Raw genomic sequence first — 27146 nt, 5'->3', positions numbered from 1 at the left:
GCATTACCAATAAACAATGTGATCAATACATAAATGAAAGAAATTCCTCTACAAGGTGATTGCCAGTTTTGTTGCGATTTTTAGAGACACAGAGAGTGAGAGAGATCCTGTTCTGCATTACTTTAAAAACTAAAGGGGGGTTTCAGAGCTGTTGATATACAAAGCAGTGTTCATAGAAACATTGATCAACCCTGTTTTTGGCATTGAGTGTTACATTTGTCACAGTTTCAATAAAGCTTGCAAATTCTTGCATTTATACTGGAGAGCAAAGAAAAATTAAAAGCTACTTGTACTATGGAAAATCAGTTTCATAAAAGCTACATAAACAGACCTGAAGAAGACTGTGTTTGTAAAACTAGCAGAAACGTCTGAGAACTATAAGACAGACTGTTTCTGCTATCGAAACAATTTGTGTTGTTAATCCTGAATGATTCATGTGACAACATCATAAGAAGAAGGTCATTTTACTCCACACACACACATTTGGAAAATCACATAGTTTGACCATAAAAAAATAGTATTTGAGATCGCTGTGATCGCAAAACTGTGATTAATAGTTAAATATTATTGTTGAGGGGCACAGACAGGACTCCACACCAGGCACATGCAGAGGGGGGGGGCTAGAGGGGCTTGAGCATCCGCCCCTTTCCTGATGGGTGCCCAAAGTGCCCTTTTGTTGAGGCAACTTTTTAAAAAAAAAAAATGTATTATTATTTTTAATGTGTGCGTGCGGAGTCCTGTCTGTGGCCCTCAACAATAATATTTAACTAATAATCATAGTTTTGCTAAATAAAAGGATCTGGCTTGCATCAGTAACATGATCACATTTAACCAATGATCGCCCTTGACGGCAGAACTCGCTGGGTACGAGCCGGGAACGAGCTCACAAAAAGCACGCGCATTTGTTGCGGTCCGGAGCTGTAGGAGAAACACAAGTTAACTCAGAGACACGGACTGATGCGACAAAACCAGTAAGTAGGTGTACAGCGTATCGGAGACCGGGGATAGTTGTAACGTGGTCAGTTGTAACACTTCCAATTTCTCCAATCAGGGCTAAGTTTCAAATGATGTGACTCATCCTGTGCATGCCCAATTCAGTTCTGCTATCACATGTGAAAAATCAGTACATTTTGTCAAACACAGACAATTTAACACGAAAAAAAGTAATTTGTATGCCAAAAAGTAAGTTTTTCTACTTTATTTCAATTTGTAATAGCATTATCTGCTTTGCAGCTAAACTCATCAAACTTAAATTATGTTATTTGTATGTCTATGGGGATATATTCTGTGTAGGTCTTTAGAGCTAGTGTTTTAGCCGTTGGCTGTAATGTTAGCTAGTTCATGGCTATAGGAGTCTGGGTCAGTTGTAACAGCAACAGTCTGGGTTAGTTGTAACAATAACAATAACAATAACAACAGATGTTAAAACTTACCACACTATTACTTTAACTTATATTAAACAAGTTGGGGCAACGACATCAGCAGAGAGAAGTTCACTGGTCGCATTTGTATATGCGGTTAATGCCATTGGCAACACAAATCCTCCACTGTTTGTGTTCCCCACACATACGTTATGCAGGCCACTGTGTCAGAGATGGACCAGTAGGAAGTACTGGTAGTGGAAATAAATCAGGATGGGTGCAAGAAACAGATTTCCTCATCTTTCTGAAGCACTTTGCAAACCACACCAAGGTAAGCCATGATAAAAAGTAATGGAATTGCGATGCTGGTGAACAACTACATTTTTTCAGCTTCATTGTTATGTTCAAAATTGGTGCAAGAGTTGTAGGTTATAATGCCCACTGAGCCAATGAGGCCAAACTCAAGGAAGACCAACCAAAATTAATGAAATATTCAGTTGCAGAAAATTCCAGAATTTGTCTTTTTTGGGGGGTTGGAATATGTTCAAAAGCTAGATTTCTGCATTCTGTCACACACACACACATCTACATAAATGGATGTAAGTGCATTCATGTGTTGAATAAAAAAGATGTTAATGTTTTTTTAGTACCCTTATTTCATTGTGTTACATTTTACCCCAGGATATGTTACAACTAACCCAGACTATGGGGTTAATTGTAACATTTCACTCTTCGTGTTTGAGACCATACCATGCAATGGGTAATTGTGCTGCAGAGAAAATAGCTGCACTATTTAATAGCAGAGACATGTAAATACTTTGCATTACACTTTGAATCCACTACCTTAAAAGAGCTCCAATTTACAGACAGAAATGTCAAAAATGTTACAACTATCCCCGGTCTCCCCTACACTGTAGTGTATAGCACCCAGGAGTATCAGCTTATTACGTACACGTTGGTAAGTTGTCTTGTTGCAACGAACGAACTGAAACAAATGAACTGAAACAAATGAGCGTACTGTGTGTGCAACAGCGTGACAAACATTACCTGTCCTTTTATTAACTGCACATGTAGTGCTGGTCATAGCTGCTGGCTACCTGTGTAAGGCTGTAATGGGTCTGTAGCTCTGTCACCGTTTTAGGGAACATATTTAGTTTTAAAGTAAGTTACAGAGCTTTTCCTGCCTTTCTGGAGGGATTATATTTCACTAAAAACGATCTAATATGCATGTCCACATAATTATGCATTATTATAATATTTTAAAAACACACGCTGTATTTTAAAGAACATACATTAAGTGGTAAATGGCCTGTATTTGTATTTTACTAAAGCGCTTTACACATCCAGTCATCCACACACTGGTGATAGCAGCTACATTATAGCCACAGCCACCCTGGGGCGCACTGACAGAGGCGAGGCTGCTGGACACTGGCGCCACCGGGCCCTCTGACCACCACCAGTAGGCAACGGGTGAAGTGTCTTGCCCAAGGACACAACGACCAAGACTGTCCGAGCCGGGGCTTGAACCGGCAACCTTCCGATTACAAGGCGAACTTCCAACTCTTGAGCCACGATCGCCCCAAGAAGCCAAAATTTGGATTTTACAGCAGTAAAATTATTGTATCTCAAACAGTTTAAAAATGTAATAAGCTTTGCCCCTGCACAGAGTGGATAGTGAAACAAATGGAATCATCATAATGACATTATTTCATATTTATTACTTCCCCCTCCTCATTGCTTTATTATTGTAGCTCTAGTAATAAATAATAATGTAAGGATTCTGGATCAGCACCATGATGCCCATAGTACAGTATTCTGAAGAAGGTCTAAAATGTCACTGTGTGTGCGTGCATGTGTTTGCTTTATGTAAATGGATTTTTTTAAATTATTACTCATGATATAACATTGTCCAGACATGCCTGGTAAGGACATGAGGAGGAAACAGTAGGAGCTGTGTGAGGCTACTAAAGGCATTGCTATAACATTTTTCTGTCATCATTTTATTATAGATTAAGTGCAAGAGTTGTTAGGTGTGGATAATTAGATTATAGTTTATTGCAATAGCAAGTTGTGCCTTGTTCTCAGATGTCTGTGAAGGTTCTCAGTCATCCAGGTCATCGTAGTCAAAGGAGCTTGCAAAGCTTGTTCTCAGATAGACAGCGAGTGGAGAGTGATATATGAAATGATGGGATGGAAGGAAGAAGAGAAGCAAAGAGTGATTCACAGGCAGAGCCTAAATTATTTCTCACAGTTTTTTGCTGCCTTATGGTTCCAAGCGCTGTCACCAATCTTTGCATTTTGTTATTATCTCATGACACTTGTTTAATCAGCTACCATCTCTCCTATGGACTTTTTACTGTCTACAGTCTCAGATCAACACAGCCCTGCCCTCCAGTACTATCCACAGCAACCCCTCAAAAGCAACATTGTACCCATCAGGTAGAACATCGGCTACGTTTGCTTTGCCTTGTTGCCCATATTAGATTCTTGGTGAATGTGTGTTGTTGTTATTCACCCTGTTTCAATGTGCCCCTTTTTAACTTTGAGCACCCGCCCCTTTAAACCTCTCTGCACGGCCCTGGTCCCATAAAAATACGGTTATATCCAGTAATGTACAATTAGTTGCGCTAATTTGACATGGAATCTCGCCTTTTTCAAGTGCCGCTAAACATTAAATAAGGAACATGTTAATGTGATTAAACAATGAAATCATCTATAAATAGGGAAAAAAAAATCTTAAAAAAACGGTAATATTCCGGCAGCTGGGGCGCCAAAATACGACCGTAAAATAACAGAAAATAACTGTCCCATAAAAATACGGTTATTTTCAGTAATGAAAATAGAGTTTGTTGCGCTAATTTGACAGGGGATTCTGCCTTTTCCAAGTGCTAGTTAGTGATCAAAACGCGATCAAACAATAAAATTACCTATAAACAAGGTCACTGAATGTGGAAATATGAATCATAATACGTAAATGTACAGAAATATACAGTTAACAGTTGGTTTGAATAATAATTGATTGCATGCCCTGGGACAGAGGTGAGGTGAGGCATAACTAGCAGTGATAATAATACTTATGTGATGTAACACAAGCTTATAGGGATCATGTTATATACTTTTCCATAGCATTACATTTGAATTCGATCTTTCAAATAAAGGACAGATATTTGTGAGATCATGATACATTTGTGAATGTATTTTAACAATCTAAATATGCATATGTACAGACAGATACATTTAATAATCAAGACAATTATGTTGTATTACATTACAGTGATTTAACGTTAATTTACATTCAAAATGTGAAGTCAAAGTCTATTTACGTAACTTTAATGATATTCTAGAAGAACAGAACATTACTGTAAAATGCACAGTAAAATACCTTCATATTAGGGTTTTTTCCTATGGTCGCAGCGTTACCCGTAACCTTGTTGTTAGTTCACATTCATTGGCCGATGCTTAGCGTCATGTTATTTATATTAATTGCAATTCCTACCTCTACATTTCTTTTTCAAAATATATAATTAGCAAAGCGTGTCCGTGCAATGTTTTATATTGTGAAATTCAGAGAAATCTTAACAAAGAAGCTCACAGAGAAAGATTGAGCTTGTTATTTAACCCCAAGCTGATAGGGAGAGCACCTTATTAAAACACTTGCTGTGCTACAATGTGCCTCAAAGTTCAACAACAGCACAACAGAAGTCACTCATGGTACAGCACTCTCGCTACAAAACAACAACTGTCAGTGACGCTGCACCACGGCGTAAACACAACATTCAAGATAACAGTTAAAAGTAACGTAACCATAAACAATAGAACAAGAACATCTAAACAGCAGCACATGTCCCAAGGCATGATGGGAGATCTCCAGTCCAGAGGGTGGTGGTATAACACCTAAAGTTGTTTGCTACCCGCCATAAAAAGATAGGCGAAGAAGGGTCTTATAACAATGGTGATGACGATGATGGCGTACAGGAAACTGCCGGTTCAATTGGGCGTGGATCGTTGCGCAGATCTGTAAACACTGTTAATAGTGAACTGGGATTGTGTATTACCATACGCGGTGCATGTTTGTGTTATCAGTAAATCCCTTTAGTCTTTGTCTCGCCGAAGGGCGTGTTTAGTCAGTAGGACTTCAGGAGGTGTGAAGACGCGTACTAAAACAAGGGACTGCACCAAGTCAGCGGACGGTAAGACCAAGTTAACCACTGTCTGCTTGGCTGTAAAATAAGCATGTATTCTGGTAGCGATCATGTCGATGAAACATGGTCGCTGAGTCACTCACTCACTTGAGTGAGTGACTCAGGACTCGAGGTGTAATTGTGGGCAGCACTATAATGTGTACTGCATACAAAGCACCAAACCCTCAACATTCATGTAACGCACTGCAAAGAAAAGAAACGGGAAAGCTGATCGTTAGGCTCCAGTTTTCAGGTATGAGTCCTGGTGTACAACCAATGCAGCACGGTTGCTTTTTTCTTTGCGTTTAACTCAAAGTGTGGGGAGTTTGCGAGCCCTTTTCAAGTGTTTCTCTGCGCTTCTTTCAAGAAATGTTCAGACATATTGGCCAACATGTAACTTACATGACAACAAGCTGGCGCATTAAAAAAAACATTTTATTTTTATTTTTAAAAATATCCTGTAATAATGAAGTCCCTGGGGCCTGGTTTAGAGCGTTACATTTCATAAATTGATTATTGCTGATTTCAAGTCCACTGCGATGCTGTACAAAAACGTTCTATATGCCCAACAAATTATGAATCGAACTGTACGAATATTTCCTGTAAAAATCCATATACACTCTCTTACCACTTTATTAGATATGCATGTAAATATCTAACCAGCAGTTATGGCAGCAACATGTAGCCATGGTCAAGTTGACCTCCTCGGGTTCAAACGGAGCATTAGAAAAGGGGCATGGTTGTTGGTGCCACACAAGTTAGTCCCACTATTTCAGAAACTGCTGGTATGCTGGAATTTTCCCACACAGCCTAAGCTTTACGGAGACGGGTCAGAAGAAGAAAACAGGAATGACAGTTTTCTGTCTACACCCCCAAATGCCAATATCCAAATAAATGAATTATAAGAACATAAAATTTAAGTCTCCCACCATACAGTTGGGGAGAGAAGCTGTCCAAGTTGGACACATTATTGTACCAGGCAATAAACATGTAAAGCTGGACAGTCCGTGGGACTGAAAAAGTTTTGGAGCCAGCCCCAAGTGACCATTACAAGAACTCCGCTCTTGTCACATATACAGGGAGTGCAGAATTATTAGGCAAGTTGTATTTTTGAGGAATAATTTTATTATTGAACAACAACCATGTTCTCAATGAACCCAAAAAACCCATTAATATCAAAGCTGAATGTTTTTGGAAGTAGCTTTTAGTTTGTTTTTAGTTTTAGCTATTTTAGGGGGATATCTGTGTGTGCAGGTGACTATTACTGTGCATAATTATTAGGCAAATGAACAAAAAACAAATATATACCCATTTCAATTATTTATTATTACCAGTGAAACCAATATAACATCTCCACATTCACATACATTTCTGACATTCAAAAACAAAACAAAAACAAATCAGCGACCAATATAGCCACCTTTCTTTGCAAGGACACTCAAAAGCCTGCCATCCATGGATTCTGACAGTGTTTTGATCTGATCACCATCAACATTGCGTGCAGCAGCAACCACAGCCTCCCAGACACTGTTCAGAGAGGTGTACTGTTTTCCCTCCTTGTAAATCTCACATTTGATGATGGACCACAGGTTCTCAATGGGGTTCAGATCAGGTGAACAAGGTGGCCATGTCATTAGTTTTTCTTCTTTTATACCCTTTCTTGCCAGCCACGCTGTGGAGTACTTGGACGCGTGTGATGGAGCATTGTCCTGCATGAAAATCATGTTTTTCTTGAAGGATGCAGACTTCTTCCTGTACCACTGCTTGAAGAAGGTGTCTTCCAGAAACTGGCAGTAGGACTGGGAGTTCAGCTTGACTCCATCCTCAACCCGAAAAGGCCCCACAAGCTCATCTTTGATGATACCAGCCCAAACCAGTACTCCACCTCCACCTTGCTGGCATCTGAGTCCTATCTGACTGTTAGATAGGAAGTACTTAGAAAAGGATAGGGAAAAAGTGCTTGTGCGAATGGGTGAATTTACAAGCGCTTTGAATGCTCAGAGTAGAAAAGCGCTATATATGAACCAGTCCATTTACTAGGGCTGGACCATATCATATCGTAATACCGATATAATGTTCGGCAATGATAAGAAAATGAAATATCGCGATAGAATATGGATAAAACGCACATGCGTAGTGCCTTTGTTTTCACATGCACATAGCTGTAAAAGCATGGCGGTGACGGAGAATGAGTAGGGCGAAAGCGGATCGTTGAATGAAATGGATGAACCATAATTGGTTTGTAAAAATGCTGCAACTTCATTGGTGTGGAACTGGTTTAGCTTTTGTCCATCAGATACACAACAAAGCACTATTTTTGGTAGAGCATGCTAGCGGGCCGTCGTTATTACCGTGTTTTTTTTTTTTTTGTTTTTTTTTTTTTTGGAAAATACAGCTCACTTAAAATCAATCTTTTTGATTTTTCTGAAAATCAACAGTGCCCCTTATAAACCCGTGTACCTTATGTATGAATTCTGGTTGTGTTTACTGACCTCAAAACGATTTTATGTGTACGGCGCTCGAAAATCTGTCAAATGTTTTAGTACGACTTTGCTAAGCTACAAATCCGCACCGCTTGATGAATTGTCGGAGCATTACGGCTATCGTAAGCAGAAGCCTCGCGGAGTGATTCGTACTGGGTTTCAGCATAATATTACCGTATTGTGTGTGTGTATAACCTCTTTTTAAGTTTTGTGGATATTATATATGGTTATGCTGAGGATTTAGGCGACCGTGGTGATGGGGGTTGGGAAGCGCATCTGTAACCGGAAGGTCGCCGGTTCGATCCCCGGGCTCTCTGTCCTGGTCGTTGTGTCCTTGGGCAAGACACTTTACCCTACCGCCTACTGGTGTTGGCCAGAGGGGCCGATGGCGCGATATGGCAGCCTCGCTTCTGTCAGTCTGCCCCAGGGCAGCTGTGGCTGCAACTGTAGCTTGCCTTCACCAGTGTATGAATGCGAGAGTGAATGAATAATGGAATTGTAAAGCGCTTTGGGTGCCTTGAAAAGCGCTATATAAATCCAATCCATTATTATTATTATTATTATTATTATTATTATTATTATATGTCGGCCAGTTTTCACTGGAAATGCCTTTTGGTTAAACTGTCAGCAAGGAATTTGCATTTGCACTGTTAAGTTTTTATATAACTTTAATGCACATAAAAACTACTGCTTGTTTAAGTGAAAATACATTGATGTTTTTTGCACTAATAAAGTTGTAAAGTGTTTTGTCTAGTGTCAATTATATCGTCAGTTATATTGTTATTGCAAATTTTCAAATATATATCATGATAAATATTTTTGGTCATATCGCCCTGCTCTACCATTTATCATAATATATTAATTAATATTAAAATTAGAAAGGGTGTCTCCCTCCTGAATTAGAATTGGGAGCTAGTTCCCTAAAATAGGGGCCTGAAAAGCTGAAGGTTTGCCTCCCACTCTACTTTTAAATATCCTAGGAACCACAAGTAAACCAGCAGTCTGAGAGTCGCATGCTGTATTGGGATCATAGAATACTATGAGGTCATTAAGATAAGACTGGGTCTGATTATTCAAGACCTTGGATATGAGGTGAAGAATTTTAAAGTTGATTCAGAATTTTTAAACAGGGAGCTAATGAAAAGACACCAGCATGGAAGAAATATGCTCTTTTTCTACTCCCTGTCAGTACTCTTCATGCAGCATTTTGTATTAAATAAAGGCTTTTCAGGGAGTTTTTAGGACATACTGATAATAATGAATTACAATAGTCCAGCCTAGAAGTAATAAATGTTTGAATTAGTTATTGAACATAACTCTGAGACTGAATGTTTCAAACTTTAGAGATATTTAGAGTACAATGGGGAAAAAGCAGTCCGATATATTTGTTTAATATGTGTATTGAAGGATATATCCTGGTCAGAAATAAGTCAGAGATTCCACACAATGTTACCAGAGGTAACCAGCTTAAGAATCTGGTAAGATACCATATTTCTAAGCTATTTAGGGCCAAATACAAGGACCTCAGTTTTATCCGATTTAGAACAAGAAATTAGAGGTCATCCAGGTCTTTGTCTTTAAGACATTTCGGTAGTCAGTGTGTGTATTATCTGGCTTCACTGATACCTATATACTTAGAGGTGGGTATCATATCCCTACCAATGAAACTGTATGCTATACCTTCGAATTATATTGTCTCAGGGGAGCATCATATCATGCACAAAATGCACACAGATGACTGCAGTACATCCTCGACCAATAAATCTGTACAAATTACAAGATGTGGCAATCCTATTAGTCCTGTAGCTTATAACAACACTTGTATCATTACATTAGTACTTTCAATTAAAATATAAGATTCGGGGGAATTTGGGTATTTTACGTTTTTTTTGCTTTTAATTTTACTCTCAGACAAGCATCTTGTGACACAGTAAGCACCTCCTATATTAGTTTTCTGAACTTGTATGACAAAAAAACAGTTTTAGATGAAAATGGTAATGTAATTATACTGATTAATTTGTTTCAATTTGTGCCCTTCAATTGTCCACTGTGAAGTGACCTGTGAGCCCTGACCTCCTGTTTACCGAAGAGTTCACTCCAGCCAGAGTCAGCGGGATGGAGCAGGAGGAGGCTCTGTGCTTTTTGAAGGCATTTTTGGAGGAGTTTCCAGCTGCTCTGGAGGAAGGCGCTTCACTTCCTGTTAGCCCTCTTAGTCGTAAATTCACAATGGAGGAGTTGCATGGAGAGAGCCTGGAGCTGGGCCTGAGGCTATTGGCAAACAGGTATGACTGGGAAGGAGACAAACTGAACAGAAGGTTGTAATGATGAACAAATTTATTTTTCTGTGGACCAATAAGAGAAAATGATTGTGGCTATCTAAGACACACACCATTTAGTTAGTAAAGGGCCTTAATTAATATTATAAATACAAAGGATTATACTGTGGATTATTTTACATATTCCATTTTTTTAAATGTAATGATTTTTAGTGTATGGTGATACACAAGCAGACATGAAGTAAAACTTATTTATTCTTGTTTTATACAAACTGTAAATGTCAGTCGAATGCTGGTTATTGTTGTATACTAATAATGAATTGCATTTATATAGCGCTTTTCAACGCACCCAAAGCGCTATTCATTCACTGTCACATTCACACACTGGTGGAGGCAAGCTACAGTTGTAGCTACAGCTGCCCTTTGGCAGACTGACAGAAGCGAGGCTGCCATATCGCGCCATCGGCCCCTCTGGCCAACACCAGTAGGCGGTATGGTAAAGTGTCTTGCCCAAGGACACAATGACCAGGGGCCCGTTCTTCGTACGTCGCTTACTACATCCAAGATCAAATGACACATCCAAGATCAAATCATCGCGGTAACCGTGAGCTCGCTAATCCGGTTCCCCGAACACACCTGCTGTTGACGATTAGTACAGCTGGACGCAGTAATGTGACATCACTGGGTGTCGTAAAAGGGGCCACGCATCGATAGTAGAAACATTGATCGGCAACCCTCTGATTGGTCGGCGAAAATGTCGACGGAGCGCGCTCGGCTCGGTATTTTTCGGCAGCAGAGCAAGAACTCTTGAGTGAGGGATTTCAGGAGTTTCAGAGTTTAATCAGAACGCAAGGGAACACTGCAAAGGCTGCAAAAGCAAGGAGCGAGGGCTGGCAGGAAGTTGCTGACAAATTAAACTCGTAAGTAATTTAATAATAACAATAATAATGGAGTGGATTGATATAGCGCTTTTCAAGGCACCCAAAGCGCTTTACAATGCCACTATTCAGTCACTCTCACATTCACACACTGGTGGAGGCAGCTACAGTTGTAGCCACAGCTGCCCTGGGGCAGACTGACAGAAGCCAGGCTGCCATATCGCGCCATCGGCCCCTCTGGCCAACACCAGTAGGCGGTAGATTTATTATATTACACTATATTATCCAATATTATATTACATTATATTATAATATGTTATATTTTATCCTCTTTCACATTAGAGCCACGACAGGACCCACTAGAACATGGGAACAGGTAAAAGTGAAATATAAGAATATCCTACAGAATGGTAATATTTATCACTTATATTGCTTTTAGTCTCTTGGAAAGAGACCCTGGAATAATCTGTTTGTTTATAACAGCAACCAAGAAAAGGGCAGAGGAAAAAAAGACAGGTGGTGGTCCTGCACCCCCTCGTCAACAAGTTGGTTAAGTGAATAATACCCTCACGGGAAAATCGATATCTCTCTATGAGCACACTGTCGCGCTGAGCTAAAGGATCCTGTCTATCCCGCAATATACGCTGAATTCTGAGGACTCTCCTTATCAATCTTGCACCTTCCGCAATGGGTGGCTCGCGTATACGGACAGGACATGGCTGCGACAGGCTTCCCAAATCCACCTTCGCTTTTATAGCCGTGGTCTCTCATCTTGATTACACGAAGTAATTTACAATTGCTACTCTGAAATATGAATTACATCTGTAATAATCACATACATGTAATAGAATGTTAATAGTACATTTCCCTTTTTTAGGAAATGACCTGTGTGAAATCAATAAATGGATCAGGTGCTGCATTGTCTTTAGTTACATTGATGTTATTTATTTATGGTGAAACAGTGGTGGAATATCGCTGTTGCTTTCGTATGATGACGCGGACATACCTGCGTGGCCGCGATCTAATCCTGTTTACATAAAGTAAACCTGCTCCCGAGCAGGTTTACGCTTACGGCTCTGTTGCTATGACAGCAAGTCCCGGATGAGCTTCGGGGAACCGACTGATCCAGGATCACGCGAAATCGTCAACAATCTAATCCGGCTAACCTACTTAGCGAGGTACGAAGAACGGGCCCCAGGACAGAGAGCCCGGGGATTGAACCGGCGACCTTCCCAACCCCCTGAGCCACGGTCGTCTCTTTATATACGCATAACAAGGGAAAGAGGCAAAGTAACCATTAATCCTACAGTGTTTAGTTCAGTATTGTACTTTTAATAGAAATTTTATTTGCAGATTAGAGAGATTGCATCTAACATTTTTGTTAACATTTTGTTAGGTAAGAAGTAGGGATGGGAATCGAAACCCGGTTCCCACTGTTTCAATTCCTTGGAATTGTTTGCCATTTTTGCAAACAATTCCCTTATCGATTCCAGTCGCCCCGAATGACGTCACCACGTTGCGGAGCGTCATTTACTAAGCGGCTCAAACACTCAAAAGTTTGGTTATACTTTACGAGAACGGATGACGACAGGGCAACTTGCAATACTTGCAAGTAGATATTTCATTTAAGGGAGGAAACACTACGAATATGCAAAAGCATTTGCTCACAAAACACGCGATGACCTTAAATGAATGTCGTGTTTTTAATTCCGCTCTGGATTCATGAATCTCAACCCAGAAACAGCGGTAACGTTTGTACGTCCACTCCCGTTAATGCGGCAGGTAAATAATTAACTAACAGTGCATATTATGTTAGCGCGATCTGCCTTATTACAAAACCTGCCATTACTGTGCGCTGCATTTAGGTGACCATGATGAGAGAGACAGACAGAAGCTGTGTTCCAAAACGTCGGCTGCATCCTTCGGAGGACCTGGCCTTCGCAGTCTACGTGGGCTGGGTCCTTTGAAGACCGAGAAGGCTGGAAGTGCAAGGCTGTGAAACGGAACGGTCTAGCCTTCAGATTTGCGTCACCGCTGTCTCGGTGGAGTTTAATAAACTCGGCCGTCTGCTCCTTGCTATCTAAAATATAACAGGACACTGGCGTAAATTCTCGACCGTCTCACACTTCTGTTTAATCAGTTTTCTGTTTGACGTTTATTCAGCTGTGTGAAAATCCCGGAGGAACCCACCAGATAGATTAATAACGTTTTATTAAATCTAATAACTTTGATCTCAGCCAAACCGATTTACTCCGGATCAAATAAAACACAGAAAAAAGGCAAACAATTAAATTTTTAAGTTATCCGAGTGACTTACTGTATATATCATGTTTAACCTGAGTAGCGAAAGAGCGGGGATCTGAAAACGACGAAGCCGCAATTCCGCTGCTCTCGCCGGCTCGAGTGACCACTCAACCCCTCCGGCTTGCTATCCAGCGGGTGGCTAACAGACGTCTCCAAAAACGTCGGCGCACTTTTGCAAATATGCGATGTCTTGATAAACCAAGCAGATATTTGAAATTTAAACAGCTTCTTTCTCGCCTGAAAATATGTTAAAAGTTTATTTTGTGACCCAGAAAGAGTAATAAGACTAATTTTAAAACTTAGCAGTGGCCGCCATTGCTGGCAGCTGAAATTTGGCTGGGCCGCGCTATGAATTCTGGGATATGGTGGGCCACGAAGGACACACCCGACCCATCCTTCAAATTCGTGGAAATGAAGGACGCATTTGTCGGCCGCATTTGAAGGAGTCGACGAATTGGTTGGCTCAGATGCTGGCAGTTCTCGCTGCAGTCTACCGTTAGTGTCTTCTTTCAGGCCAGGATATACGAATGTCAACGAGTAGGGCTGGGCGATATGACCCAAAATTCATATCTCGATATTTTTTAGCTGGATGGCGATATAAGATATATCTCGATATTTTATTAACTTTTATTAACATACAGCATAGATGTACATGAAAAAAACTACTCAAAAATAAATTATGAGCATTTATTAAATAATAATGATCCATAAATAAAAGAAAACTTTGTTGTTTTTGTGCATAACAAAGAGCTCACAATTGTGCAGTCAAAATGTAAACTAACAGACGCTGAGCATAATAACAAAGACAGATTTCACAACTGCTCTGTTCCCAACTTCTACTATGTGACTGACAGCCTGGAGTTTGAAACCCTCTTTGTAACCGTGTCTCTTAACAGGTGCCATTTATGGTCCTTATACACACACAATACGGTAATATTACGTTGAAGCACAGTACGTATCACTCCGCCAGCCTCCGGACTACGGTAGCCGTAATGCTCCGACAATCCATCAAGCGGTGCAGCTCCGTAGCTTACCAAAGTCGTACTAAAACATTTTTTGACAGATTGCTGAGCGCCGTGTTCCACATGAAATCGGTTTGCGGTCATCAAGCACAACCAGAATTCATACATAAGGCGCGCTGTCAACTTTTGAGAAAATGAAAGGATTTTAGGCTGTGCATGGCGTTAGCGCGGTTAGCTCGTTAGCGTGGTTAGCTCGTTAACACGTTGACGCCGTCCAGCCCCACGCACGGGGCGATGCGCAGTAACTCGTTAACGGAGATTTGCCGTGTCCATCTTGTTGCTGCCTGCAGGTGAAGCGATGGGGGTGGAGGGGGAGCTGTGTTTAGTGAAGGAGAGGCGAGGCCGAGTAACGTTGCGTAGAGACAAAAGTGGACGAAAGAGAACTTGTGGCTCCACAACTATAATTATAACGTAACATAGACTATATCGATATAAAGGATATGGTCACATCTTATATCTCATATAAAAATATATCGATATTTTTTAAAAAAAAACTCGATATATCGCCCAGCCCTATCACCGAGCAGTGTCTAAGTTTGTGGTAAAAGGCTTGCACCCATTTGCACCCAGAAGTGTGAGACGGTCGATTTTCGGTAAGTGAATGTGTTTAATTGTAGGCAGGGACATTACTGGATATTCTTGTGTAATTGCTACAGAACAATTTATGTTATATTTTGTTATTGCTACAGAAGAATATTTTATTATTTTACATTTACAATTTTTTTTTTTTCCTGGTGACCCCGTGACACCCCATTGAAGAGCCATAGGCTGGATCTCTTAAGATCTCACTGTTGGGTTTGTAAGGCCATGTTACTCCTAAATTTCTATCTTGTTCAAAGAGAAGATATAAAACAAAGTTCTAAGCTAATCAACCTTAGTGTTCTCCTTTTTAAAAAAAAAAAAAAAGAAAAAAAGAATCGATAAGAGAATTGATAAAGAATCGAATCGTTAAACAGAATCAAAAATGGAATCGGAATCGTAAAAATCGTATAAATACCCATCCCTAGTAAGAAGTCTGGGCTTCTAGAAATCAATAATCTGCAGTCAATCTTTCTGCAATGAGAAGAGGCTGGTAAAAGACTTTCAAACACTTTTAAACTTTGAGCAGGAAAAAGTAACACTTAAAAACTGTGACTGGCTTTCTGTTCTGCTCACATTTTCTACAGATGTATTCCCTGTCAGGAAGGTTTCATTTCCTGTCTGCAGAAACAAAATTGTTCATGCCACTTCCTTTTTCCTAAACACAATCTTTGCTGCCAGAGAAATGCAATTCTGTAGAGGAAAAGAAGTGCATTTACAGGTTACTGCCCAAAAATTATCTTTTCTTTTTTCTGTCCACAATTTGGACTTTGGTGCAACACTTTGTAACTGCAGTTAGAAAAATGACTCAAATTTCAAGAGATTACACAACATGTATTTATCTCTGTGTTTGTTCAGGGGTGCTTCTCCAAGACTCGGTGCCCTCCTTTGCCAGGCAGCATATTCCCAGCTGCTGCAGACTGACCTTTTACCTTACCAGTGCCCTGAGGAACCTGAAGGTGACCAAGAAGAGAAGGCAGATGACAAAGCAGTCTGTATGTTTGTGGTGCTTTGAATATATTGCATTATACTGAAAGATGCCAATTCAATTCAAGCAGACAGAATGAAATAATCTTGTGTTTGGAAGTTGTCTGTCCAGGATCATATATCTGATATACACTCTCCAAGTAACTTGATACCAACTTATCATTACCAAATATCATTAGCGGTACTAACACAGATCACATTCACACTTGTCTTCACATCTCAGGTCTTATTGGCATGTTCGCAGACTATAATTTATCTTTTACAGTGCAATTTGAGGCTGCAAAAGGGGAGATGATAATTTATCCAATACATATCACCCTGTCTGCTGCCACACAGCCAACTTGGGCACAGCCTCAGCCTCGATGATGCCACATGTGTGTGAAAGGGTCCGTTTTAACACAAACAATTATAATTTCAGTTTCTAAAGTTTTTAAACAAGTAAAAAACTAAAATTGAAACTATGAGTAGACCTCTCCTCTATAAGGAACTGGTGTACATTTGCATAGTGGTTGGAAATATTGCATTGCACTGCACTGAAAAGTAGTATTTTGACTTCCATCCATTCGCTTCCACTTATACTTTTCAGGGTCGTGGGGAGTGCTGGAGCCTATCCCAACTGTCATAGGGCGAGAGGCGGGGTACACCCTGGACAGGTTGCCAGTCTGTCACAGGGCTAACACTAACACAGGGCAATTTGGCTTAACCAATTAACCTATCCTCACAAACTGCATGTCTTTGGATGGTGGGAGGAAGAAAGATCACAGAAAGACCCCAGCCTGATGGTGAAATTGAACTCAGGAGCTTCTAGCTGTGCGGCAACAGTGCTAACCACCGTGCCACCTGGAAGTAGTTTGACTTCCATTGTACATATTAATTCAAGGAATAAAATGCCTTTGTCCATGATGTTATTGAAAAAAAAAACCCAGAAATATAACAGGTTTCTTACTTGTATTGTAATTTATTGTCAGTATTTCAATCAGAGGCAGTCCAACGCACCTTCCTGAATAAACTGATAGATGTAGCACTGGCGTGGCACAGAAACTTCCCCAAGGTGGCTCTTTGTCCCTCTCGCAACCTCCAGTGCTCCATTCATGCCATCAAAAACACCCGGAGAAAAATGGAGGACAAACATTTGGCTTTAGCCGAGTTCAACCAGCTCTTTGGAATTCAGGTATGAAAAATATCACAGACACAAAAATAAAAACTGAAATTACAATCCCAACTAATTATCAAACATACTGTCATGTAAACAAAAAGTTTTCACAGGACCGCATAAAGTCCTGTTAAAACTAAGTGTACCCTTACTGCTTGTATAGAAATAAAGTAAGCAGCAGTGAGGTGCTGATCCTCTATAAAAGCCATATTTGAAGAAAGCCAAGCATACACAGATGCTGCACGGTGGTGGAGAGGTGATTTAGATTTGTTGTGCAGCATATCTTGCAGTCACCAACTTCACCATGAGCTCCTCTGCATACCAAAGTATTTTAGAGTCCCATCTGAGGGGTTGGCTAGATCTGGGGATTGGTAGGCTGCATCCTGGGATCACTGCTGCCTATGGGGGGCATCTGTCAGCCCACACTTCAGAGGGTGTGTATTGTAGGTGGTCCTACAAGCCACTGAATCATGGGGTACACTTAGTTTTTCACAAAACTGCATTCTGTGACATTTATTTATGACTGTGTCTTTCTTTCCCTCCCGTATGGTCCAGGATGATGTAGATCGTGCTTACTATGCTGTGTTTGATGGCCATGGAGGGGTGGATGCAGCAACCTACGCTTCCACTCACCTCCATGTTGTTCTAAGTAAACAGGAGATGCTGCAGAGTGATGCAACCACAGCCTTTAAAACAGCCTTCAAACGCACAGATGACATGTTCAGAAACAAGGCCAAGAGAGAGGTACTGAGAAATCAGCAGTGCAGCATCTTGAGCACAATGTTTTCTGCTGACATTTACATGCTATAGTACTCAACTTGGTGTGCTGTCTTGCTCTGTCTTTTGTCTTTAAATTACACCTGTGTGTGCTGCAGCGTCTCCGGAGTGGCAGCACAGGAGTGGCAGTACTGATCCAGGATCAAGAGCTGACTGTTGCTTGGCTGGGAGACTCTCAGGCAATACTGGTCAGAGATGGGCATGTTGTTAGACTCATGGACCCACATAAACCAGAGAGAGAGGTAAGAATCCCACATACAAACACACAACCTCTGCTGCCTCAAATTTCATACTATTTTGTATTCCAAAATGGGAATGCAGATAAAATATTTGGAAAGTTTATTGCGTGATATGGATCAAACATTCCTCAGAGCTCAAAAAAACACATGCGCGTACACACACACAGTGTGTGTGTGTGTGTGTGTGTGTGTGTGTGTGTGTGTGTGTGTGTACGCGCATGTGTTTTTTTAAACTATTACTAATAAATGCAGTTACTTCATGTGAAGTTAAATTACTCATGCACTTATTTTTACATACTCACACATAATGGTGAGAAGGAAACCAGAAGCTAAACTCCTTCTCTGATGTGTTAAACTGTCCAGGATGAGAAACAGAGAATTGAGGATCTTGGAGGCTGCATTACTTTCATGGGTTGCTGGCGTGTTAATGGCACATATGCTGTATCGAGAGCCATAGGTAAGTCAGTCCCAACTCACAAAACCACAGAAATGTACAGTGGGGCAAAAAAGTATTTAGTCAGCCACCGATTGTGCAAGTTCCCCCACTTAAAATGATGACAGAGGTCAGTAATTTGCACCAGAGGTACACTTCAACTGTGAGAGACAGAATGTGAAAAAAAAATCCATGAATTCACATGGTAGGATTTGTAAAGAATTTATTCATAAATTAGGGTGGAAAATAAGTATTTGGTCACCTCAAACAAGGAAAATCTCTGGCTCTCACAGACCTGTAACGTCTTCTGTAAGAAGGTTTTCTGTCCCCCACTCGTTACCTGTATGAATGGCACCCGTTTGAACTCATCATCTGTATAAAAGACACCTGTCCACAGCCTCAAACAGTCAGACTCCAAACTCCGCCATGGCCAAGACCAAAGAGCTTTCGAAGGACACCAGGAAAAGTATTGTAGACCTGCACCAGACCTGCACCAAGCAAGCAGCTTGGTGTGAAAAAATCAACTGTGGGAGCAATCATCAGAAAATGGAAGACATACAAGACCACTGATAATCTCCCTCAATCTGGGGCTCCACGCAAGATCTCTTCCCGTGGGGTCAAAATGATCATGAGAACGGTGAGCAAAGATCCCAGAACCCACGGGGGGACCTGGTGAATGACCTGCAGAGAGCTGGGACCAAAGTAACAAAGGTCACCATCAGTAACACACTACAACGGCAGGGAATCAAATCCCGCAGTGCCAGACGTGTTCCGCTGCTGAAGCCAGTGCATGTCCAGGTCCGTCTGAAGTTTGCCAGAGAGCACATGGATGATACAGCAGAGGATTGGGAGAATGTCATGTGGTCAGATGAAACCAAAGTAGAACTTTTTGGTATAAACTCAACTCGTCGTGTTTGGAGGAAGAAGAATACTGAGTTGCATCCCAAGAACACCATACCTACTGTGAAGCATGGGGGTGGAAACATCATGCTATGGGGCTGTTTTTCTGCCAAGGGGACAGGACGACTGATCCGTGTTAAGGACAGAATGAATGGGGCCATGTATCGTGAGATTTTGAGCCAAAACCTCCTTCCATCAGTGAGAACTTTGAAGATGAAACAAGGCTGGGTCTTCCAACATGGCAATGATCCAAAACACACCGCCCGGGCAACAAAGGAGTGGCTCCGTAAGAAGCATTTGAAAGTCCTGGAGTGGCCTAGCCAGTCTCCAGACCTCAACCCCATAGAAAATCTGTGGCGTGAGTTGAAAGTCCGTGTTGCTCGGCGACAGCCCCAAAACATCACTGCTCTCAAGAAGATCTGCATGGAGGAATGGGCCAAAATACCAGCTACTGTGTGTGCAAACCTGGTAAAGACCTATAGTAAACGTTTGACGTCTGTTATTGCCAACAAAAGTTATGTTACAAAGTATTGAGTTGTATTTTTGTTATTGACCAAATACTTATTTTCCACCCTGATTTACGAATAAATTCTTTACAAATCCTACCATGTGAATTCATGGATTTTTTTTTTCACATTCTGTCTCTCACAGTTGAAGTGTACCTCTGGTGCAAATTACTGACCTCTGTCATCATTTTAAGTGGGGGAACTTGCACAATCGGTGGCTGACTAAATACTTTTTTGCCCCACTGTAGATGTGATTTGACTGGCTGTATCATATAGTAGTTCTCAAAGTGTGACCTTAATTGACCTCCACTGCTACATAAACTGAGGTTGCTCATGTTAACTGAAAGTAAACGACAAACTTGGTTCCAAAAAAAGTTGAGACAGTGTGTAAATTGTAAAGTAAAAGGGAAATCTAATGATTTGTGAATCTCATTAACTCATATTTGCAATCTGTGTTTAGATATTTAGAAAATGTACCATTTCATTCATATATATATATATATATATATATATATATATATATATATATATTAGGGGTGCAACGATATTCGTATCGATATTGAACCGTTCGATACAGTGCTTTCGGTTCGGTACGCATATGTATCGAACAATACAACATTTGTAATTTATTTTATCAATTTTCCTTCTGACGATGCTGTCTGTGTTGAGCGCTCAGTGAATCTGTGTTCGACTACTCCGCCTAGGCTGCACTGTCGAGCGCAGATCCACTGAGCGCTCAACACAGACAGCATAGTCAGAAGGAAGAGCGCAGGGCAAGCTAGCGAGACAGAAGTTAAGCTCTCCTTGCAAGATGGACCTCCCCCACTCTCATTCAGATCTGGCGTTTGGAATTATTTTGGTTTTCATGTGACGTATGACCCTGAAGGTAAGCGAGTCATGGACTAAAGAAAAACAGTATGTTGGATGTGCCATGCAATGCTCAATTACATTGGTGTGAACTAGTGTGTTAGCGCAGTTAGCTCGTTAACATGTTGGCCGTCTAGCCCCATGCACGGAGCGATCGGCGGTAGCTCGTTAACGGAGATTTGCCGTGTTGTGGCGTTAAGGTCATTTCAACGAGATTAACCTGAAAGCACTAGTGGGAACACAACGAATATGACTGCACATTTACGCCGACATCATCCTAGTGCAAAGACAAGTGGAAGCAGACAAAAAAAAGCAAGCATGCTACTAACTTTAGCCGAGTCATTTAGACAGCTGTTAGCACATGATTCTCCTTATGCTGCTGAGAATATAGCCCAGAAGAAGCGGATAGTATAGCTTTTATTTTGGAAAGAGCCATTTCTCTGTAATAAACTCTCTTTTCCAAAGATGAGTGATTCCTCAATCAGATACAGGGCTCGCAATATCGCTAGCCCGACGTCCCGGAGCTAGCGATTTTTTCAGTCGGGCTACCAAAATCTATCTCTTCCCTGCCCGTCGGGCTATTGTAGGAAAAATATATGTCAATGCTTTTGCATTCTTTCGGAAATGTAGCTGGGTAATTATGTCATTGGCATCGGTGAGCCACTGTCAATATGTGACATATTGAAATCGCGTTTGAATTTGCGCTTGTTTTTTTGCTTTCACTTTGCAATCGTGCGAACTGTGTATAGAGAGCGACAGCACTGATCTGTGAGTGATGAAAATTTGTGCACCAATTCCTCTGACATCGTCTTATTAATCGTTAGCTTACTATGCAAACATGACAAGTGAAATCTCCCGCAGCAAGCTTAAACATGTGAGAGGTTGATCGCGCAGAGAATCGCTGAGTTTTTGTGAGTGCGTGTGTAAAAGCATTTCAGTTCTGCTGAGCCAAATAAGACAGGTCAGGGTGAAGAAGTGACAGCCAAAGAAAAGCTTACCACAAAACGGAGAAGTTATGACAAATCAGACTATAAGGCAAAAAGAAAGTGCAGCTTTATGGTTTCATGGACAAAAGAATTTCTGTGGCTGCAATATGATGAGCTAAATAACCAGGGCTGCACATAAGTGGTCCGCAGGTGCGCATTCGCTGTCAAAATAAAAAACACGCACAAGGGTGAGGGTTAAATTTAAAAACTGTACTTTTGAGTTAAAATATATATTTATAATTTTAATAAATGACAAATTAAAAATGCATGAACATTTTTTTGTATCGAAAAAATATCGAACCGTGACACCAAAGTATCGAACCGAACCGTGAATTTTGTGTATCGTTGCACCCCTAATATATATATATATATAAGTATTATTGATAGTAAGGCAACAGCTAGAATAATGGATAGATACTTTATTAATCCCACAAAGGAAATTTTTGTGTTGTAAGCACGTATTCTGCTGATCATTCTTTTGATTGAGATACAGGTCTTGATGAAATGTTCACTGGTTTAGGTGTTAGAAATTGCAATGTTTTTAGTAGTTTACTGTAGTGCGAAAAAGTTTTTGCCCCCTTCCTCATTTCCTACTTTTTTGTATGTTTGTAACATTTAATTCTTATAGATCAAACACATTTAATTACTAGACAAAGACAATACAATTAAACTCAAAATACAGTTTCTAAATGAAGGGTTTACTCTTAAGGGGGGAAAAAATCCAAACCTACATGGTCCTGTTCCTGTGTGAAAAAGTGATCGCCCCCCCTAAGCCTAGTAACTAGTTGGGCTGCCCTAACTGGCAATGAGTCTTTTACAGTTCTGTGGAGGAATTTTGGTCCACTAATCTTTTGAGAATGGTTGTAATTCAGACAGATTGGAGGATTTTCAAACATGAACCGCCTTTTTAAGGTGACCCACTGGATGCTCCTCATTTGAATCAGCCCTGCTTGCCACAGGTATCACTGTTCAATATTTATATAGCACCATATCACAACAGTTGCGTTAAGGTGCTTTATATTGTAATGGAAAGACTACAGTAATCACTGCCAAATAAAGCAAGATAGCTGCCAACAACCTTCAGCAAGCAGAAGAATTTAAATAATGTGTCACCTGGATACATACATAGGAATGGGTATTGATAAGATTTTCACAATTCCGATTCCATTTTCGATTCTGTTCAACAATTTGATCCTTTATCAATTCTCTTATCGATTCTTTTTTTAAAAAGGAGAACACTAAGGTCGATTTGCTTAGAACTTTGTTTTATATCTTCTCTTTGAACAAGATAGAAATTTAGGAGTAACATGGCCTTACAAACCCAACAGTGAGATCTTAAGAGATCCAGCCTATGGCTCTTCAATGGGGTGTCACGGGGTCACCAGGAAAAAAAAAATTGTAAATGTAAAATAATAAAATATTCTTCTGTAGCAATAACAAAGTATAACATAAATTGTTCTGTAGCAATTACACAAGAATATCCAGTAATGTCCCTGCCTACAATTAAACACATTCACTTACCGAAAATCGACCGTCTCACACTTCTGGGTGCAAATGGGTGCAAGCCTTTTACCACAAGCTTAGACACTGCTCGGTGACAAATGCGTCCTTCATTTCCCCGAATTTGAAGGATGGGTCGGGTGTGTCCTTCGTGGCCCACCATATCCTTTATAGCGCGGCCCAGCCAAATTTCAGCTGCCAACAATGGCGGCCGCTGCTAAGTTTTAAAATTAGTCTTATTACTCTTTCTGGGTCACAAAATAAACTTTTAACATATTTTCAGGCGAGAAAGAAGCTGTTTAAATTTCAAATATCTGCTTGGTTTATCAAGATATCGCATATTTGCAAAAGTGCGCCGACGTTTTTGGAGACGTCTGTTAGCCACCCGCTGGATAGCAAGCCGGAGGGGTTGAGTGGTCACTCGAGCCGGCGAGAGCAGCGGAATTGTGGCTTCGTCGTTTTCAGATCCCCGCTCTTTCGCTACTCAGGTTAAACATGATATATACAGTAAGTCACTCGGATAACTTAAAAATGTAATTGTTTGCCTTTTTTTCGGTGTTTTATTTGATCCGGAGTAAATCGGTTTGGCTGAGATCAAAATTATTAGATTAAATAAAACGTTATTAATCTATCTGGTGGGTTCTTCCGGGATTTTCACACAGCTGAATAAACGTCAAACAGAAAACTGATTAAACAGAAGTGTGAGACGGTCGAGAATTTACGCCAGTGTCCTGTTATATTTTAGATGGCCGTCTGCTCCTTGCTGAGTTTATTAAACTCCACCGAGACAGCGGTGACGCAAATCTGAAGGCTAAACCGTTCCGTTTCACAGCCTTGCACTCCCTGCCGCATTAATGGGAGAGGACGTACAAACGTTACCGCTGCTGCTGGGTTGAGATTCATGAGTCCGGAGCGGAATTAAAAACACGACATTCATTTATGGTTATCGCGTGTTTTGTGAGCAAATGCTTTTGCACATTTGTAGTGTTTCCTCCCTTAAATGAAATATCTACTTGCAAGTATTGCAAGTTGCCCTGTCGTCATCCGTTCTCGTAAAGTATAACCAAACTTTTGAGTGTTTGAGCCGCTTAGTAAATGACGCTCCGCAACGTGGTGACGTCATTCGGGGCGACTGGAATCGATAAGGGAATTGTTTGCAAAAATGGCAAACAATTCCAAGGAATTGAAACAGTGGGAACTGGTTCTCAACAAGAACCGGGTTTCGATAGCCATCCCTACACATACACGTTTTTTATTTGCGTCACAGTAAAGGCTGCCTCTTTGTTCTTCACCATGTGTGTAGACAGAACTAGACTGCAGCTCCATGTTAAACTACTTAGATGGTGACAAGTAATCCTCACCTTACATGCAACATCTGTAAAAACAAATGTTGTGTGCAGTGCATGTGTTGAAGTTACTTAAATTGTTGCAGTCTTAATTGAGAGTCAGGGAGTCTTTATAGACTTTATTAATCCCACACTAGGAAATTGGGAATGAAAAAGTGACTCAGAGATATTAGAGAATTAAGAAAAATAAAGTAAAAAACAAGAGTAACTTGTGTTGTGTACAAATGGTTACTATATACAGTAAAATATACTAAAAGGGAGGGTTTTTGTATACATAAAATGCAGTGTGAGTGATTATGTACACGTGTTTTGCCTGTTGATTTAATAAATAGTTTTCAGGCAATGACTGCAACAGTCTGAGGTTCTGCAGTATTCACTTGCAGCTGTTAACCACTCATCCATCCCTCGTTCAGGTGACTTTGACCAGAAGCCCTTTGTGTCTGGAGACGCTGAAAGCCTAACAATGAAACTGCAGGGTGATGAGGACTATGTTCTTCTGGCATGCGATGGTTTCTTTGATGCAGTTAAGGCGTCAGCAGTCCCACATCTAGTTATGGATGCACTAAAGCTGGCTGGTAAACCAGAAGGAGGAACTGCTCCAGTGGAACAGTCCGAGGATGATGTGGGGGCAAGAGTCGCCCAACAGTTGGTGGGTAATGCTAAGACAGCTGGTTCTAGTGATAACATCACAGTAATGGTGGTGTTCCTGCGCCCACCAGAGCAACTGCTGGCTCAGTAGACCACCCTAGGAGTGCACAAGCTGCTCAGTACTCTACTTCTCGCCATGCACCACAGCAATACAGGAAAAGTGTGGTGCACAGACACCATTGTGCCAAGCTGTTGCCTGCTTTTGTCCTCAGGTGCATTAAGACATGCTGCAGATTGACGCTAGTCCAGGGATGTCAAACTCGTTTTAAATTGTGTCCCACACAATTTGATTTTAAGTTGGGCGAACCAGTGAAAATCTAAAAAAAATAAATGCAATTTTAACTGTACATCTCAGTTTCCGTATAATAGAGTAGAATAGAATAGAAAAAATAGCTCTTTATTGTCATTGCACAAGGGTTTAAGGGGGCCAACTGTGGAAAATCAAACTTTTATGTCCTTTAATCTTTTAGAGTCTTTATCAATAGGAATAGGAATTATGGTAGTACAGTTAAAATCAATGAAATACTGCACATTTTCTGAAGTCTTCCAGCGGACCACATTAGAGTCTTTGCTGGGCTGATTCCAGCCTCTGGGCCTTATGTTTGACACCCCTGATCTAGTCTCACTATCGTGCTGCTTCGAAATAAAAGCTTACACTGCTGTATTGAGGCAACAGTGTTTGAAAAGTTCTAATAGATAATGCAAGGGCCACACTAACCCCCAGTGCTGCAACCTGCACATCCCAAATGTGCCTGCTCTCTAAAATAGCTACTTCACTTTTCCACTTGTTTGACTGTTACTGAATTTAAGGACAGCTGGTCCAGCTTTTGTTGTCAGTATTGATCTTGAAATATTGAAATATTGATCTGATGTGGCACTAGCTGTTAAAACAGCTATGTGTCTTGGTGGATTTGTATTTCTATAAAAATACAAATGATAATAATTCCAAAAATTTTATATATGTTTCTGTTATGTTCCATTGTCACTCTGATGTGTGATTATGACAGAAGTCTTACTGAGTGATTCTGTGGGGGAAGCAAAGAAAGCCACAACTTGAACTTTATGAGCAGCTGAACACCCGTTTGCGAGATGAAATAGCTACAGAATACTCACTGCTCAATAATCAAAGCTCAGTTTAACCACAAAAATGGAGACTGTTTTTAATATTTTCAGTGTTAGCTCTGCTTGTTACTAACATCATATCCTGACACCTTTTTCTGTTTAAGATAGAAAGGTTTGCCTCCTCTTGGCCTACATACCGTTAAGACATTCTGTTACCCTTTTAACCTCTTCATTGTCATGTTTTATTCATTTTTTTTTTGTTCTTGTTCACCATGCCTTATCAGTATGTCCTCATTGCAATATTAACATATAATGGAAATCACAGACAATGGCGGATAATGACATTATAAATGTGCTTTGTTTTTAATGTGCAAGTGATACCTTTTATGTTACAAAATGAATAGTTTTTGTGTCTAAAAAATGCATTCAAGAGCTGGGGGATGGGGCAGTCACTTAACTCAGTGGAAGCGAGGGAGCACTGATGTGGAACATTGATAATAAATTCTGATGCAATTCCTGTGTTTGTTTGTTTGTTCTAAAATGTCAGAATCTTTAAAACTGAAGTCTTGACAATAATGTTTCCCGTAACACACAAAGAAATAATAATACATTTCATATTGTGTATTGCAGAGAAGAAGATTTAATATTGTCTCAATAA

General features: G+C 40.5%; 1 protein-coding gene across 2 annotated transcripts; it reads left to right on the top strand.

Moving 5' to 3' along the window:
* The first annotated feature begins 5281 nt into the window (after positions 1-5281).
* On the top strand, positions 5282-27146 carry ppm1f (protein phosphatase, Mg2+/Mn2+ dependent, 1F). Of its 2 annotated transcripts, none has more exons than XM_080893237.1 (8): positions 5282-5551; positions 10081-10307; positions 15943-16043; positions 17040-17242; positions 17780-17968; positions 18100-18243; positions 18604-18697; positions 25192-27146. In XM_080893237.1, exons 2-8 carry the CDS (start codon positions 10141-10143, stop codon positions 25515-25517), a joined length of 1224 nt encoding a protein of 407 aa, XP_080749363.1. In that variant the 5' UTR covers positions 5282-5551; positions 10081-10140; the 3' UTR covers positions 25518-27146. The 2 variants fall into 2 exon arrangements, with proteins under 2 accessions (XP_080749363.1, XP_080749362.1); XM_080893236.1 differs by having other exon boundaries at positions 5285-5551; positions 15943-16079.

Source organism: Rhamphochromis sp. 'chilingali' (genome assembly GCF_963969265.1).
Source record: "Rhamphochromis sp. 'chilingali' genome assembly, chromosome: 10".
Taxonomy (NCBI): Eukaryota; Metazoa; Chordata; class Actinopteri; order Cichliformes; family Cichlidae; genus Rhamphochromis; species Rhamphochromis sp. 'chilingali'.
Note: the sequence above shows the minus strand (reverse complement) of the source record. Positions and strands in the feature narration are given on the sequence as shown.